The sequence below is a fragment of the Xenopus tropicalis genome, chromosome 1, assembly GCF_000004195.4.
Source record: "Xenopus tropicalis strain Nigerian chromosome 1, UCB_Xtro_10.0, whole genome shotgun sequence".
NCBI classification, from domain to species: Eukaryota; Metazoa; Chordata; class Amphibia; order Anura; family Pipidae; genus Xenopus; species Xenopus tropicalis.
In genome coordinates this window covers 65,853,509-65,872,233 of record NC_030677.2, presented here as the reverse complement: position 1 = coordinate 65,872,233, position 18,725 = coordinate 65,853,509, and the positions used below count along the sequence as shown (strand labels likewise).

The following is an 18,725-nucleotide window of genomic DNA, read 5'->3' as shown; positions in this document are numbered from 1 at the left end:
TTAGCCTCATATTTTGCCTCATATTGGCAAAAGCTTGGCCGGTATCAGTGCATTTGTTGTATAGGTTTGGTGAACAAACCAACCAATATTGCTAAAGTGGAAATACACAGGCTGAAATTGTTGCTGGCTTGGCCTTTCCTGGCCTAGTCAACAAGCTATTAGTCAGATTTAAGTAATGAAATGTTCTTCATGTAAATGAGCAGCATAAGTCCTCAGTAAAAGAGGTAGTTGTTGGTAAAACTACAATGTACAGGCCAATTCCACAGCAAGAGGATTCCATTTGCAGATATGCAATGCTTTAAAAATATTTTGGGCTAATTTGCATTTTAATGCAAAACTGAATTCTGTTCATAGTTCTGCGGGAGCACAATTACTTAAAGTGGTTTTTTAACTTTTGCAAAGTCCTACCAAAATGGCAGGACTGGGCCTGGACCTGCAGTTTGTGGATTCTGGAAAATGCCATAGGGGCCACTGTAATATGCCATAGAACTCACTATTTAGGTCCTGTTTTGAATTCCAGTCCAGGCCTGTGGAGGACTTTGCAAAAGAAGAACAACATTAAAATTGTCAAAAAAAAAAAAAAATGTTTGTATTATATAAATGTTTAAAATGTCCACTTACCAAATCCTCCATGATCCCTTTGTAGGAGGGCTGCTTCCTTTTACTACACAATGCAGAGATCAGCAATGGGGAGTAAAGAAAGTGCACACGAATAGTTGCCAAAAAAGTAAAAAAAGGAAAGGAAACATAAGTTCTGATAAGCTGAGTTCAGTGCAGTGGCTGTTGCATCTGTAGTAGATCTGTTTAGTCTCTATGGAATTGTAATGGGTCTGTGTCTGCTTGGAAAATGGAGTTAATGGGGCAGATTTACTCCAAATTTTTGCTTTGGGTATCTTCATGCAACTATGTCAGGCGTTAATATGTGACGATTGCGTTGATTCATCAAAATGAGCATTTTCTTCGCAGCAATTGAATGTTTCCGTACTTTTGTCAGCAATCTTTCTAATGCGAGTCTTTTGCTAACATATTAACGCTAATGTCAATTACAAATTAATAGGTATATAAAGGATGCAAAACATGTTACAAAATACACATTTGTTACAATATGGTGTTTTTTATTACAATGAATTACTTATTGGTAAATATATTTAGGAAATAATGTACACATTATTGGATAGTGTTGTAAAGTCTGAGGAGATTTAGAGAAAAAAAACATGTTTTGAAACAAAAAAATCATTGATCATACTCTTGTCAGCTGCAGTAAGAACAAAGTCAGTTGTTTAACTGTAAAAATAATAAGCTATTTCAACAAATAGCAACACAGGGGTTGCAAGTTGAAGTCAAATATGTTTTACATTTACAACTTATATAAATAATACCACTTTAAATATCAAAAAACACATGCATTTTCACACCGGAAATGATATTTTTGTTGGAATGCACAGTCACTTTGTGGATCTAGCCTCATCAATTTGCAAGTCAGAACCAAGCAAAATAGACTTTGGTGAAAAAGGAAATGAATTGTCTTTTTGGCAAATTTTTGCTGAAAAAAAAACAATTTGCCCTCTAGTAAATATGTCTCAATAAGTCAGGGCTGAATTTTCAAAGGGACATAAATTTTATAATACAAATACAAAGGGCAAATAATTAGAGATGGTATAATAACGTTTAAACTTTAATAAACATGCAGTTTGAATTTCTTTAGATTTATTTTTTACTCATTTTCTGACCTCTTCTTGATTATATTTTTGACTTTATAATAAAAGGGTCTGGAACTTTAGTAGCATGTAACAGGGAAACACAGCAGAACAGCAATCTGTCCAGTTTACTCCAGTCCAGGGATTTTGGGAGTCACATTTCATTTGCCCTTTGAGAACTCTTTCTAAAGGGACAGATCTTATTAGATATCAGTCAAAGAACCTAACTTCTTATTAGATATCAGTCAAAGAAGCTAACTCGAGGGAGCCGAAAGAAACCCAGTTTTGTATTCTGAACTTGGGATTGATAACGATAAGTAAAACACTACATAATGGAAAAGATAAGAAGCAGATTTTGGTTTCATGCCAGATATGTAGAACAGCTGCACAAATATTTTCAGAGTATAATACTTTGTTTTGACATTTTGCAAACTCAGAATGTAGGAAACACTGATAAAAAAAAAAAAAGACAAAACTTTAAGCTGCAGAGCCTGAAAAGAACCAATACTGTTTATATTACTTTTACAATATCAGACACCTTTCTTTAATTTAATTCAAGCAAATTAGTGTACACGGCCTCACCTTATGGATCTTTTACATTCTTGCCTTGTTTTCAGAACTGTCAACCCCAGGGTGACTTTCGGGGGACCTGCGGCGCGCCCCAAATTTTTTTTCTCTCTAGCTGGAAGTGATGTCAATATGTAAGCACGAGCTTCCAGTGACATCACGGGCATGCGCAATTGACTGCTGTGCATGCACGAGTGCTCGAGATGTTGTCACCGAATGCTAAGTGTGCATTCGGGAACGCATATCAGACTGGGGGGGAGAAGGACAAATTGAGTAAATCCCAAAAAAATAGGGAGGCTGACAGCTCTGTGTTTGACATGCACTGGCCAACTTTGCTAGAAAAAGAATGTTTCAAAAGAAAAAAAAAAAGATTCCTCCTGTTAGCTAGATTGATATCACAGGTAGGGGACCTATTATTCAGGATGTTCAGGACTTGGGGTTTTCCGGATAAGAGTTCTTTCCATAATTTGGATCTCTATACCTTGCGTATACAAAAAAAAAAATAACACTAAATTACCCCATTAGGATTGTTTTGCCCTCAATACGGATTAATTATATCTTAGTTAGAACCAAGTACAATTTACTGTTTTACTATTACAGAGAAAAAGGAAATAATTTAAAAAAAATCTGAATAATTTGATTAAAATGGAGTCTATAGGAGATGCCAATCTGGTAATTCAGTGCTTTTTGGATAATGGATTTCATTAGGGATGCACTGAATCCATTGTTTTTGGGTTGGGCCGAACCCCGAATCTTTTGTGAAAGATTTGGCAGAATACCAAATCAAATCCTAATCCTAATTTGTATATGGAAATTAGGCACGCACTTAAAGATTTTGTTACTTTTGTGTTCATGTAACAGAAAGACACGTGACTTTAAGGATTCGGTTTGGCCAGACACTTGGATTCAGATGAAGCCAAATCCTGCTGAAAAAGGCAGAATCTTCGCCGAATCCAGAAGAAAATTCTGGATTTGATGCATCCCTAAATATCATATCTGTACTACTAACCCAAATAAATCATGGATCATGTAGGGTAAGAACCCATAGAGAGGTTAAGTCGCCTGTGATAGGTCTCTGCTATCATGGGAGACATACCACTCTGAAAAGGCTTTTCACCGGCAACAATAGGAGTCGCAGGTGCAAAGCCCTTCGCATCGCTTCTTTTTCCAAAGTCAAGCGAAATTGTTTGCAGGAGGAAACTTTGTGTGACTTTGGATTACCGAAGCGGTGGAAAGCCTTTTAGGAGCGGTTTGCCACCCGTGATTGCAGAGATCTATCGTGGGCGACTCAACCGATCTGTGGGTTCTTGCCCTTAAAATCATGGTGTGCTGAAATTATAAGAAGTAATACTCACTTCAATTAGCTGTACAATCCATAAATCAGATGCTGGCTGAAGACAAACAATGAATAATCAAGACTTGACCATAAGGTTGACCCATGGCTGATAAAAAAAAATCATAATTGGTGCTTATGATATTCATAGGAAATAAAAGAAGGGTGGTAGTTTTTTCCAGAAAAGGAGCCAACCCTAGCTAATCAGCCCCATGTATAAGATTAATGGGCAAGAGATGCATATTCCTAAATGTATGATTTCCCTTTAAAATGAATCATCGTCTGCAATCTATCATTTTTATTGTTTTGTCTTTTTTTAAAAAAAAGAAAAAAAAAATGACTGTATCCTATTAGGCTTCAACCACAAGGAATAATGTGGAAGTTTTGTTTGGCCTTTGAGAGCAGTTTATGACTCACTTTTGTAATGACTTCCAAAGTGAGTGTTTGTGTTTCCCATGCCATGCTTGGGCCATTTGTGTGTATGTGTGTGACTTACACTGTATGAATTATGTTTTAACTAATAAGCAGCTTTCCTAATACAGTGGGAATGTAAAAGGCCATCCCTTTATATTTTTGTTTACTTTTTATACTGTTCTAATGGAATAATTGCAAGGTAAATGTACCAAGATTTACCTTTTATTTATGCCTTTTGAATAATGAAGGTGTTACTAACTAACTGGAACCTTTTTACCTGGCATGGTCCTTCTTTTGTGTTATATACCTCTTTTTGATATGACCAAAATAATTTAGGGAATAAAATACTTAAGATTTATGTAATAAATTTGAATTCAATTAGATTTCTAATTTACCTTCATAGTGTAGCTTCATACAGTTATCTAATGGTCATGTTATTTTATTGGTCTGTCATGCATCTGCAGGACTCTTAGTGCTGCTACTCATCACTGGAATACTGCTTTCCTTCATAAGCCTCTCTTATTCTAGGCTTTTAAACAGTTGCTGAAAACACCTCTCCTCAGTCAAGTTTACAGTGCTTTCTCTTAGCTTGCTCTCCTCCAAGTCACCAATGTTTTGCCAGACATCTAATATATATGATGCATTATAAAATAAACTATGATAAAAAAGACACCTCTTCATGATGTGTTACAGCAAATAGAGATCTTAAGATTTCGGGGAAGTCTATTGACGTGCAGACACTTCCCCTGTTCTAAATGAAAGAATCTGACAAATGATGTACTGTTATTGCTGCTGACAAATCATTTCTATTGGCTGTGTTTCTTAGGGCCCTGAGCTGATGAATAAATATGTTGGTGAATCAGAGCGAGCTGTCCGTGAGGTAAGCACAAAAAATGCTGGAAAAACTGAGAAAAATATTTATCCCAGTAATAAATCTTAGCATCATTATTAGTATATGTATCCCGATTGGATGGGTCAGGGTGTTTTCTCTGATGGGCTTAATTTAGTCCAGAGAATTTAAGATAGAATCTTCATTGCCATGTGAACCAGATGGATTTTTACCTTTTAGATTATGGGAAAGTAGAATAGAGAGAAAAACAAAACAAAAAAAACCTCACAAATATAAACATTGTATTCAAATTGCCCAGAATAATGCTGCCTGTATCCAACTAAAATTAGTTTTTAGGTGAAAATGGTAGGCAAAAGGGTAAACATTTTTACATACAGTTAATTGTTATTTGTTTTCAATTGTTAATAATTTGCACTCTTTGAGATGTGTTGTACCATATATTTAAATTAGTTAATTATTAAAATGTTCCTGCTTTGTTTTTCTATTTTTGTAGATTTTCCATAAGGCAAGAGCTGTTGCCCCTTCAATTCTTTTCTTTGATGAAATTGATGCATTGGCTATTGAGAGAGGCAGGTAAGAGATAATTACTGAACCTGACAAAGTAGGCTTATTAATATATTAATATTACATTATATGGGAATTAACAGGAGTGCTGGGTATAGATACCTAATTTCTAAAAGCTACAGTAATCTAGGGATGCAAAATAACCCCTTTTTATATTAGAAAGATCTAATATCCCAAGTTCAGGATTTGTCAGATTTTCAGTTGTACCCAGGCATTTGTTATCCTAAAACACATTATCCAGAAAGCTTAAACAACTTTTTAGTAGACTTAAGATATGGGGATGCAAACTGAAGAAAATACCCACAAGGCACCCCAGTCTATGGGTGTATAATACCTATTACAAAAAGAAGAGAATGTTTCACAAAGAAATAATGTAGATTAAGTTATTTAAAGGCTACGAATAAGTGCCCCAACAGGCACGAAATGCGCGTACACTTTGTTCTATAGAAATGAGAAAATCTTTATTATTTTTCATTTTTTTTGACGAACCCATGTTTTCTTACTTTTGTACAATGAATTACATCCAACCAGACTGTATTATTATTGCTCCATGTTTGTGGATCAATTCAGCTTATTAACTGTGTTGCTAAGAGGGAAGATTTTATTTTTCCTACTCAGAGCAGGTATTCAGTCACTGGCTGACCCCAAACTGCATGGGCCTGCACTGTGGAGTTGTCTGCTATAGTGACAACTGCTACAACCACATAAAAGTACATTATTCATTCGTAGTCTGTATACTTTACAACTAGCCTTGGTGATAATTGGTGGGCCCCCTCATCCTGCACAGACAAAAATTATTCACAATTGACATCCGTCCTCAGTTTGACAAAATATGCAACAAGCCACTGTCTAACATTGAGGCATAGTAAGTAATTTTTATTATTAGGGATAAAAATGTTATAAAATAAAAACACACTGTGAGTCTGTGATACATGACTTACTGTGGCATGCAATGGTTAAGAGTTGAACTGTCTAGATTAGCAGTAGTGGAGCTGCAGTGTGGAGGAGACCTTGAATTATTCATGAGGATTGGATTGTGGAGCAACTGTGGTGGGAAAGAAACTACTAGGACTTCTCTGCATGTGAAACCTAGAAATAGGGACAAACGTGCAGAAATTTTTTTGACCACACCCACTATGTGGCCAAATCTCTAATACCACATGCATTTTACCAAAGCATAACCCTGCTGGTATAATTACTACAGAAAATTAATTATGAGCACATAAACCTCAGACATGCCAGTATAATCATGAATAAAATGGATACCAGATATATTAACCCCAGCTGTGCTAGTTTAATCACTGTAGAAATGGCCAGTGAGCAATCCATTAATCCCATGCAAGCCAGTAAGATCACTGAAAAATGAGCACTCCATTAACAGACATGCCAGTAAGATCAGGGGATAGCTTGAAAACATTACCTACACATGCACAAGCAGAATACCAATAGCTAGGTTTTCTTCATTGGTTGTGCTCCCATACTGCTTGATTCTCTCGTGTTCCACAGTGGAATGCACAGGCACCTTTAATTTTTTCAAAGAGCAGGAAGCAGAAAAGAATAGAAGAATAAATGTGGTTTAAGGAGGGCAGCAGAAACAGCATTGGGGGTAGAGCTAATAGGGAGGGGGGAAAAAAGTTAAGAACATAGAAAGTTAAGGACATAGTGGCACAGTGGCCCCCTAAATCAATGGGCCCTGTACAGATGCCCCATTTTTCCTTTTATTCAAGCGGCCCAGTTAATCATGTTTAGTCAGACTGGTCAGTTTCACCAAAAAAAATGCTTTCTTTAGCAAGTAACTCACTGTGTCACAAAGTAAGTCACTCATAAGGTAGGTTGATTTCTAGTCAGTTGTTTGCTATTTGGGAGACTAAACATTCCTTTTTTCTTCTCCTACAATTTCTACCAAGAGGCAAGATCTAGGGTTGGTTAACTGCAATAAATTCCACTGCATCTAGTGCAGTAACACTACAGCATAACCATCCGAAGAAACAGCTGTGTGTAAGAGCTGCTTCTCCTTTCACTGGATGTAGACTTTTGATGATAACTGTAATAAAAATGCATCTCTATTTGCATGTAATACAGTACATCCGTTTGCCCTAAGAGCTGCAACTGTTTCCTTTGTCCTGATCTGCTTCAGGGGTTGCTTAATGCTGGAGTAGGAAAATAAACTTAGCTTCTACCATATTGGATCCATTGGGGGAGATGACTAATCCAAAGTTATTTCACCACTACAATAAATAGCTATTTTGGTAATGCAATGAGACCTGCTGCCGTCATGTTTTAAGGAGAGACATCTGTTCTTAAAGCTCCAAAAGTACACGGGTTGGAAAGTACAAATATTTCATTGTCAAATAGGAACCAGATGGGAGGTAAAATATGTAGCAGAGTTCTCATTAAAGTCATCTGAAATTAAACGGTGTAGGAACCCAGACAAGGCACTTGTTAGAAATGGCCTGTTTTTACAAGCTGATTTTGCACAGTAGGAATTTGAAAATGCATTAGAGATGCTAACAATTTGCTGCCTCTGGAGATCAATTTCCTGTACGATTTGTACTAGCCATGCTGAGGTTTTTAGGGAAACACCTGTTTAGGTTGTCTCTACCATTCATTCTCTCTTGCTTCCTGGTTCCCCATGCTATAAATTAGTTTTTCAGGCCTTAAACAAGTCTGCTGCAATTTGTAGGGAATTATCTGAAACTGAATATGCCTAGTCAACAGAAACTCTATCAGCTGAAAAGGATTTTCAGATGAACACTACAGGGATGGGCTTATGTGTGATCCTGGACTTTATCCTTCTGCTCCTGACCAAACAATGGTGTTTTCTCAAGGTCAGGCCTGTGTTTGGGGATGCTAACATTTCTTTTTAACAAAGACTGAAGCATCATGTTCTCTATTTCACCGGAGCCCCAGAAGAGAACAGTATAGTTGTATTTTCTTCCAAGTTTTGTTTTTCTCCTGATCCGTAAATCCTAACTCTATTCAATCCAAAGCAGCCACCCACAGATAAAGGTTGGTCTGTATGCTTAATCCACTGACCCATTCTGTGGTACAAAAAAAGTACATGCATTAATGGGTTAATGTTACCTATTTTCTGGATTATTGCTTTTATCGCTTTCATTTGTATTGTATTGTTCTTATAGTGTACTTGTGAATTTTTTTCACTTTTTAACATTGCTATATACTTTCATACATTCAACTGAAAACCTCTATACAATTATATATATAAAGAAAACTTTATTAAATGCGATTCAGGTATATTAAAAGTTCATCCTTGTAGCAATTCAGTAACGTTTCAGAGTTCTCAAGCTCCTTTCTCAAGTATGCAGGTACAATAAACACATTGCAAAATGTGTTTACACACACTGAAATTATATTTTTTAAGCAAGATTTGTTAGTATTTACAGCCAGAGTTTGGTATGTTGACCAGTTGGCCATTAGTCTTTGTGGACAATACAGATGCCACCAGGCATTTTTACTCTTTTTATGTTGCTTATCTTCTGGCCGGCTTCCTGATTAATGCTCTTTGCCTGCCATTTACCCTGACCTTCTGGACAGTCTAACAACTATTGCAAAGTTTCTACCTTCTGATGTAATAACTGCATCACTGTGGGGCTGATTTACTGTTGCTGAATAAATGTTATCAGGCCTGGACTGGCAATCTGTGGATTCTAGCATACTGGGCTGCTGTAAGATGCCATAGAGTCACTATTTGTTTGGCCTGTGGGGAGCTGTTTGGGTCTCTGAGTATTTGAAATGCCAGGGCCTATTTTAAATCTCAGTCCAGACCTGAATGTTACAGGGCCTTTTATATCTAACATTTAATTTTCTGAACAAATCATATCACATTTTTAAGGACTCCTAACAGGTGATAGGACTTGGTCTGGAGGGTTTGAAAGGTCATGCACAGTAGCGCTTCATGTCTGAACTTCCTTCTTCGCCTTACACTATACTTACATAGGCAGGGACCAAAGGTAAACATCACCTTCACCTTCCACTCCAAAACTATTTTTTCCACAGTAAAGGAAACCTTATATATGCAATATACCATACATTCACATTAAAAATGCAATGTACATTCTTTATTATTACATTTTTTTTTAAATTTTACACAGGTATGGGATCTGGAAACCCACTATCCAAAAAGTTCTAAATTACAGGAAGGCCATCCTTGGGTTTATTTAATAGTTAAAGTGTTTTTACCAGACTTAAGGAATGGAGATCAAAATTACAGAAATACCCCTTATTCAGCAAAACCCATGTTTTATGCATTCTGGATAACAGATCCCATACTTGTATTGTGTAGCTAATTATAATCTCAGTCATTTAAATAAAGAGATTTGTTGTTCTGTGTTGGGCTAAATTCCACGGGTGATTTTGATCAGATTTTGTGGGTCCCATTTTATCCAATCTTGTCACGCGACACCATGCAACAGCCCAAGATTTTGTAGGATCCAACAAAATCTCAGTCAGATGGAGCACTTTGTTCCTGCGTCTACAGTTCAATGAGAAAAAAAGTCTAGTCTTGCAGATTGCGAATTTTAGCTTGTCAGATAAAGATGCAGCATGACGTCTTGGATAACACTCCATGTAGTTTATACTTAAGATTTTTGTATCAGTCCCATTATATTTTAGCCCATGCAACTCACCCAACTTGTAGGATGCGTTGATTCAACACCATCCTAAAAAATCTTCCATGGAGTTTAGCCCTAATGGATGAATTACTACAAGAAAATTATTTAAACAGTTGTAGAACAAGTATTTAATGTAGACATATGGGTTAAATCATTCTTAACCCTTAGTCCCTTTTTATTTATTTGTAATGAATACCTTTAAAAAGCACACTGGTCACTAAAGAGATTGGACAACATTCTCCTTGAACATATTAGGCTTACCAAGGATTTCAGAGTCTATATACAATGTCTAGCAACATATAATGACATTGCATCTATTGATGATTTTGTCTCCTTCTCTGTCTAGAAAGCTGGTAGTATCTGAGGCAGACATCTCCATTTGAAGTGTTACCACTCTTAACATTTTTTATATAATATTTTAACAATTACAAGTGGCGAGCTCTAAAATACACACATCAAGTGTGTGCTTGAGGAAGTATCTCCACTTCACAATGTAAGCTGAATGGACAAAGGTTAAAATGCAGACATGCCCCTATAGCTAACCGTAATAAAGCGTGTTTGCAAGTGGATTTGTATTAGGCTAAGCACCATACTTATCCAGTGACTAGACTTCTTAAGAAATAGTGTGTGTAGGCTTGACAAATGTCATTTTTTCCAAATTGAGGAAAATTCCTTATTGAAAGAGAATACACTTGCTCCTAATCATATGTGGCTTTGGCGATGCTCTACATCACTGGCAGTCTTTATGTACCTTAATGATCTTTTCTAGGAATGTATCGAAAAAAATATTGTCCAAATAAATATGCACCATTTATTGCAATGTAGGAAGTTTTAAAAGAAAATAATATAATAATATATAAGGATATATAACATTGTATTCTTATATATATGCTGACTGCCTGTACATGTATTTTTTGGGGGAAATTAGCTATGGTAGGCAGGTAAGAAGAGGATCTGGAGTATAGAGACAGGGACACCACTTCTTCAGACAAAAACACAGGTTTATTTAGGGCAAATTCTTCCCAACACAAAGTTCACAGGAACACAGTTCATCAACAAACTTGCTCACAACTTGTCCCGTTTCTGGGACTCTCACCTTACAGGGTAACTTCCACACTCTCCCTGTCACTATCCCCAGTGACATTCACACATACATGGTGACTCTCACACTCGTGAACACTCAGGCTTAACCTTAAGCCTTGCTGACTCTTCTCAGCTATCACACACCTGGTCATGGCTTCCTCTGCTCCTTGCAGTGGCAGGAGGCACCCAGCCCCTCTGGGAACACAGGCAGGCTGCCTTCCTACCCTGTGCCCCTCACTCTCAGGGTGACCCCCCAGGTGTACCTCTCCAGGCAGCTCCTCTCTCAGGTTCCTCTTAATTAGCCAACTGAGAGGGATTATTAACCCTGTCTGCACAAGTAATCCCCCTGCCATCTACATCACACACCTCAAATATACAAAAGAAAGCTGTGTTTCTTAAACACATTATCACAATATATGTAATTATAGTAATGTATAATATTTATTTTAAATATACCTACAGTACATACAGAACCCATTACATTTGTAGCCCCACAACCTAGTATTTTATAGATTGACTCACTAGCTCTTAAGCTCAAATTTAAGTCTCCTTCCGACGAATGTTTGGAAACAGTTGTACGTTTAAATTCAATGCTCTAATAGTTTAAATAGTTGGCAGACACCAATCGTACAAAAGTGACTTCCATTGTAGGTCCCCCAAAGATATTGTCAGATACACAATACATGTGCAGATTTTATCGTTATCCAGGCAAAATTTTCTAACCTGTCCGATTGCATAAACGACTGACCACCATGGTACGAAAATTATTGGGACGATAATTTTGAGCCTATACACAGTCTGTAAATTGAAATATTTTAGCAGTACGTGTATGGCCAGCTTTAGGGTTATCTGGTTTTGAATAAGACAGTCCATATTTTTACGGTTTGAAAGGTCGCTGTATCATGGCCAACCCCTGATGTCACTGGTCTTCCCCCTGCCAGTCCTAGACTCGTTATCTAAGCAGTGTCTTTAGGATGAGCTGGTACATCATAATATCTGCACTTTCAAATATGCTCTTCCTATTAAATATAAATGTTTAATCTCCAATATGCCAGGTCTGGCATCCAAAGCTGCTCTGTTTAGCATAGTGTAGGATAAATTGCTGAAATGCTTCATGTACAGAGGCAAAGGGGTTAAACCTAGCATCTGTTATTCCTTTAAATATTATTGATATAAAAGCAGAGACAGAAATTGGCTGGCCTTTTAAAAGAATGTGTAAAGGAAATAATGTCCAGTGCTTCATGCCAGATTCCTTTCAGTTTGAAATATGAAAATCCTGAGCACTGGCAGTAATGGTCTCGAACACCCGGGGCCTCGAAATCATTACATCAGGAAGCAAGGGGGAGAAAAATGTGTTTTTTCCACACGTTTGGCACCAATTTACCAAGCTGCATTGTCCAAAAAATGCTTAAATTAAATGAATGCCTGAGAGCTAAAACAAAGAACTCCAAATAAAAATAGGAATGGAAAAAAAGCATTTGTACTGTAAGGAGGACGAATCTGCACAGACATTTCTGGTATAATGCTTAGATTTATGACAGATCACAGATGTTTGAGGTAAAGCGGCTATCTGGGAGCACCACTGCTTGCCTCTTTCTATAGTGCTAACATAGCTGTGGAACCGCAACTCCAGTGGAGTAACTTGGTTACGCCTGGCCCCATTGCAAACAAATCATCTAAGGGGGCCCGATGTGAACAGTCCCTCCTCTCCCGCCCATCCCGCTCGCACCTACTGGGCCTCAACGCGCTGTGCCAGTGTTTTTTAAGAAAAAAGTAGGAGAGGGGTCTGCTGTATAGCTAGTATGGCTACTGCGCAGCTGATTTGGGGGCAGATCTATAAACATTTGCGAAATTGTTGTAAGAAAAGTGTTGAGACCTTAGAAAAACCTTCTTGAGTTGTGGGAGGTTCCTGTAGGCATCTATTGAATAGATCCATATATCCAACTCAAGCATTCTTCAAGTAATAGCAACTGAATTATTTTGTACAGTGTCATTTCTGGGGTTACTGTGCTCTCTGCATTAGAAAAGCCACATTTTAAAGCAGAAATGGACATGTAAACCACCTACAAAAAATGTTAAAAACAGCATATTTACAATCTTTGAAACATCTGCCACTTCAGTTGTTCCAAGGTTAACAGTAAGGCTGCATCATCCCTTTAATCACTTAGGATTCCTGTTCCTCCTCTAACCCACTTGGCCTTCGCCCTTGAAAATTTGCTTTGGCTGTTGGCTACTGGGCATGCTTGCATCAAAGCTATGGAAATGAATCTTCTCATCTTAGATTACTAAACACTTTGATGATGTTTTAGAGGGAAAATGGCCACCAGGTGAAAGCTATTTGCTTTAGGAGAATGTGACGGTGTTGAATGGAGGGAATATATGCAATACAAATTATGCTGTTTTGGTGGGGGAGATGTGCCCAACTGATATACATGGTAGGAACGTTAAGGGTTTACATTTCCTATAAAGTTCCCAAAGGCAGCTTTTTGCTGACCACTCACTGCCGCCTGAGTCAACGTTCTCAAGATGCTTAGGTATGAAAATGTATAAATTACAGGGAGATACCTTGACCTCTGATAAATCTGCTTGTGCCTGGGATATTAGACATGTTTTTTTCTGATCTGCTTTCTAGAATTAAAGGGAATATTAACATTATAAACCTCTTTAGACCAGGCATATGCAGTAGTTTATTGCCCATGGGAAATCTAGCTCTCTATGGGCAAACAACCAAAAAAATCCTTTTGGTTGAAACGCCTTGAAATTGTCCATTCTTAGCCTTATCATGCAAAGATGCTTTTCAGCTGGCTAGGGACAGGCAATTTCAAGGCAGAAGTTTAGAAAATTAAAGTTAATATCTGATTGGTTGCTGCGTGTAATTGTACTGCTTTGATTTAGCTTAATGCTTAATGCTTAATGTTCTAACATGATATTTTTAAATTGAGTTAAGCATATTGGGCAAAATTTTTTTTTCTAGGTATACTTATTGAATATATATATATACTTGAATATACTTATATTAATATTTCCATGTGGAAATCAAGGAAACCATTTATTTAATAGTTTTCTGAATTTTTAATGAGTTTCACTAGTTTATGGGAACATTTTTTATTCTTTGATGAAACACCCCATATAGCCTATACTTGCATTGAGCATCATGTGCAAAAAGCTTTACCATTAGAAGCCTGAGCCTTACAGAGTCTGCGTGGTTGATAAAGTTATCCAGCAGCTGTTGAAAGAATTTCTGTGCAATTATCGGGATACATTTTTGTGCATTATCTCCATGAGTCTAGAGACTCAGTTTCTCATAGTTTCACATTCAGCATGGCTTGTTTAAGGTTCCTGGCACAGCAAGGATACATCTAAACAACGGATGTCAGACTGTTCATGCGTCATAAATTCCTTGCATTTTGTTTGCTTGCGTTCATTCGGTTGTTTTTTCATGAATTTAGTATTTGTGAAATGGAAGGGAAGTGGGGAAATCAGAAGATGACTTTGCAAATGTTCTCAGAGCAGATGTTGGCCCATTTATTGAAATGATCTAACCATATCCTTGTTTAGCCTGGCACTGTGCATTAATTTAGGTGACAACCGTGAAAAATTCTATGCCAAGTTAGTGTGTTAAGTAGCCAGTTCTGTTTATCTGCCCTGTAAACCCCCCTCCTTTAGTCTGATCAGTGGAATAAATCCTGAGTAGAATAACACAAATATGTTACATGGCCAGAACTTTACTATGAGAAAAACATGGCCCTCCAGCTTTTATGCACTGTAAACACTAATACTTTCTAGGTAGATGTGTGTACTGCTACTGTTGAAAGGCAAGTTGCTAATAAATAAATATATATAATTCACAAAACTAAATATGCAAGGCCCTCTCTTTTATATATTTCTTCTATAGTCTTTGCATGTGGGTAGGAGGTACAAATCTAAACCTATTTTCTGAGACTATAATATTGTAATATTGTAGGAAGCACTTTCTTGGTGACTGGGAGTTTGCAGCAATTTGCAGCATCCACCCAGATGTTTACGTGCTATAACATATACACAGTACTAAAAGTAATATCAGCCAAATGTGATTATTTCTAGAACTTATTGAGGTCTTTAATGGGATAGCAGCCTTTTAATAAACTGTGAGTTGTGAGTACTATGGCAGGGTTACCAGATCACTGATAAATGGAAGGACACTGTGGTAGCTATCAATTTTCTATTGAAACTAGAGGGGTTGTTTACTTACACAACGTGCAATTTCAGATCCAATTTGACACATTTTTTATTGCCCAGAATGCAGGGTTTTTCTTCATGTGTCCAGTGTAATTTGCAGCTGGGGTGGGGATTTGAATGTACATGTTTTGATGAGTTGGATAGAAAACTTTCAGGGTCTGGACTACATTAAAATGACGCAGCTTTAATCTTGAGATTATTCAAGGGTACTCATGCAGAGTGAACCCTTGAATAACCACCGACTTAAAGGTGCTTGTAGCTCCACGGTTCCCCAGTGCACTTGTGTACGATTTTGAACAGGAGGCCGTATAGATATGGTGTGCTGATTGCATCTCTAGGGAAGTGCAAAGAGTTTCTTTGGACACAAGTAATTTTAAGCAATGGCGAAAATTTGCTCCATGAGTGCATCATTTTTGCACGACCACAACTGTGGTTGCTGTTCTAAATTAGCCTTTTTTTTTTTAATTATTAGATGCAGCTCTACCACAAACTTCATTTTTGTTACGTCAATGTGGTTTTTGTAATAGGCAGCAAGAGAACAGAATCTGACACATCCTATAACTGAAACAATCTATATCTGCGCCCTATAACGCTGCTCTTTGACTTTCTATTTGTATCTCTATTTATATTCTTTTAAGAGTAAACTACACTGGCACTTGGAACTCCACAGTTAATTTACATGCATCCTTAGACAACAAAAATGTAAGGGTCGAGAGTTTATCATAAGTGTCATAGTTCAGGCTGTCATGCTTCAGCTGCTTCCACACAGTGTAATTTAATTAACAATCCCATTTATATTTGTCTAGTGAGATATGCCTTTGCTACAGTTTTAAACATTGCCTTCCGTATCCTCCTACTAAGAGCTGCTCAGAATTCCATGCTTTAATAGAATGAGAGGGCAATTAATACCCCCTTTGGTACTCTCCTATGTGAGCTTGATAACAAAGTCCAAAAACATCCTGCTTATACTGCTTGCTAATCTCTTGGTTTATGTTCTACTAGAAAGCATTCCATTTCCAGGAATTTCTCTTTTTATTATATTATATGAAAGCTGTACAATACAATGTCATTTCTGTGGGAAAGGGTATTGTATATTATTTTGCTGATTTTAATGGATTAGGTGGAGTGGCCAGCAAGAGTCAGAGGCTGATGATATTATATTCTAGTAGAGGTGGGGGGGGTGTATTTGGAAAGGAATAAATGTTTTACCAATTTTCTTGGAAAATCCTATTGGCTAAAGTGTACCCACTGGATTTGAAAACACAGCCAGGGCAGTTACAGACCAGATCCCAATTATAGACTAGTAACTACTACACCTTCAGATCCACCTACGGGTGGGCGATATCGGGAGAATCCAGGCTAATTGGGGCCAAACCATCGAATTATAACGACAGGTATAGGCAAAGTCGGTCCAGGGACTGCATCAACGAGCCCATGCGGTCCCCGATCCGACTAGAATTTTTAACCTGCCCGATCGATATCTGGACGATTTCAGGCCAGATATCTGTTGGGCAGGCTTGCCAGTAGTGCCCTACACGGGCCAATTAGCTGCCGAATCAGTCTAAGGGACTGATATCGGCAGCTAGAATCGGCCCATGTATAGGGACCTTTAGTGAGGCTCAATAGTGGAGTTTAGGGTTTTCTGAGTAGGATATGTAGCGTATATATTCTGATATGTTTTAAGCTCTCTCTAATATGATTTTCTTACTTGTATTCCTCTTGCATTTTTTGAAAGGGATCCTCCACCCAAAAACTTCCAACATCTTTTTTGAAAAAAAAAAAATCATCCAGTAATTCTCCAGTATACATTAATTAAAGCATTTACATGGTTTTAAGGTCATTTGTAAATTTTAGTCAAAAGCAGTATGTATGTATGTATGTATGTATAACTTTATTTATAAAGCGCCACAAGGGTACGCAGCGCTGTACAGTCTTACAGAATACAAAATTACACACAGGGAGGACGAGTGTTATAATAAATAAATACAATAAATACATATATGTATATATATATAAGTGCCATGTGGCATGAGACACAGTAGGAAGGAGGTCCCTGCCCCGTAGAGCTTACAATCTGAGGTTGGGTAACATACAGGCACAAATTGGAAGGTAAGAGTGCATCAGGTATGGGCATTTGCCCTTAAGCGCAGGACTGGGCAAAATGATGTCTTAGTGCTCCAGAAGGTAACAGCTGAGTTTTTTCTTAAAGAGAGTGGGTGAGTTTTCCCTACGGAGGGATTCAGGGATAGAGTTCCAGGGGTAAGGAGCAGCGAGATAGAAAGGTTTAAGACGAGAGAGCGCAGTGGGTGTGGATGGTGTAAAGAGACGGAGGCTCTGAGAGGAGCGGAGGAGACGACCAGGAACATGTAGGGAGACCAGTGAAGAAATGTAGTGAGGAGCAGAGGAGTGAAGGGCTTTGAATGTCAGCAGAAGGATTTTGTAAGCTATCCTTTGCTTGACAGGCAGCCATGCTAGTGAGCTTAATTGAGGCTGAGCAGGATCCCTCTTAGGAGAGAGCAGGAGGATCCTGGCAGCAGAGTTTAAAATTGATTGCAGGGGAGAGAGGTGGGAGTCTGGGAGGCCGGTTAGTAGGAGATTGCAGTAATCTAAGCGGGAAAGGATAAGGGCATAGATTAGTGTTTTAGCTGTTGCTTGTGAAAGAAAGGGGCGTATCTTGGCAATATTGCGGAGGAAAAAGCGGCAGGTTTTGGCAGTGTTATTAATATGGTTAGAGAAGGAGAGTGACTGGTCAAAGATAACCCCAAGGCAGCGTGCAGAATTTACAGGGTTGATAGTCATGCCATCAATAGTAATGGTGAAAGGAGGAGGAGGGCCAGGTTTGGGCGGGAAGACCATGAGCTCTGTTTTAGCTAGGTTAAGTTTGAGCTGGCGTCAGTTCATCCAGGAGGAGATAGCCAGGAGGCAGTTACCAATCTGGGTTTGAACATCAGTGGTTAGTGCAGGGGTGTCTAAATATATCTGGATGTGATTGATTGATATGATTGATTCATTAGGTGAAGGATGAAGTAGCGCGTTAAATATGGAGAATAAGCGCCGCGGGTTTGATTTATTATTATTTATAAGTGTGTTATAGTATGCTTGCTTGGCCTGGGATAGGGCAGTATTGAGGCACACCATAAGAAATTTATAGTGGAGGAAGTCAGCTTTAACGCGTGATTTCCTCCAAATGCGCTCAGCAGATCGTGCACAGGAGCGCAGAAATCGCGTCTGAGGGTTAAGCTAGGGACGGGGATTGCGGGCACGACTGCGTTGGGGCTGCAGGGGGGCATGGGTGTTAATTGCAGATGATAAAATTGAGTTGTAGGTATTTACCAGTAACTCAGGATCAGAGGAAGCACAGGAGGAGG

At 38.1% G+C, this 18,725-nt stretch overlaps 1 protein-coding gene across 2 annotated transcripts in view; it reads left to right on the top strand.

The window, feature by feature from the left end:
* spata5 (spermatogenesis associated 5) overlaps positions 1–18,725 on the top strand; it is a 231,069-nt gene that overhangs the window by 51,637 nt on the left and 160,707 nt on the right. For both annotated transcript variants that reach the window (XM_004911116.4, XM_012955572.3), the window contains exons 12-13: positions 4,838–4,891; positions 5,355–5,434. In XM_004911116.4, coding sequence (XP_004911173.2) covers positions 4,838–4,891; positions 5,355–5,434 — 134 coding nt within the window. The remainder of the gene's footprint in view (positions 1–4,837; positions 4,892–5,354; positions 5,435–18,725) is intronic.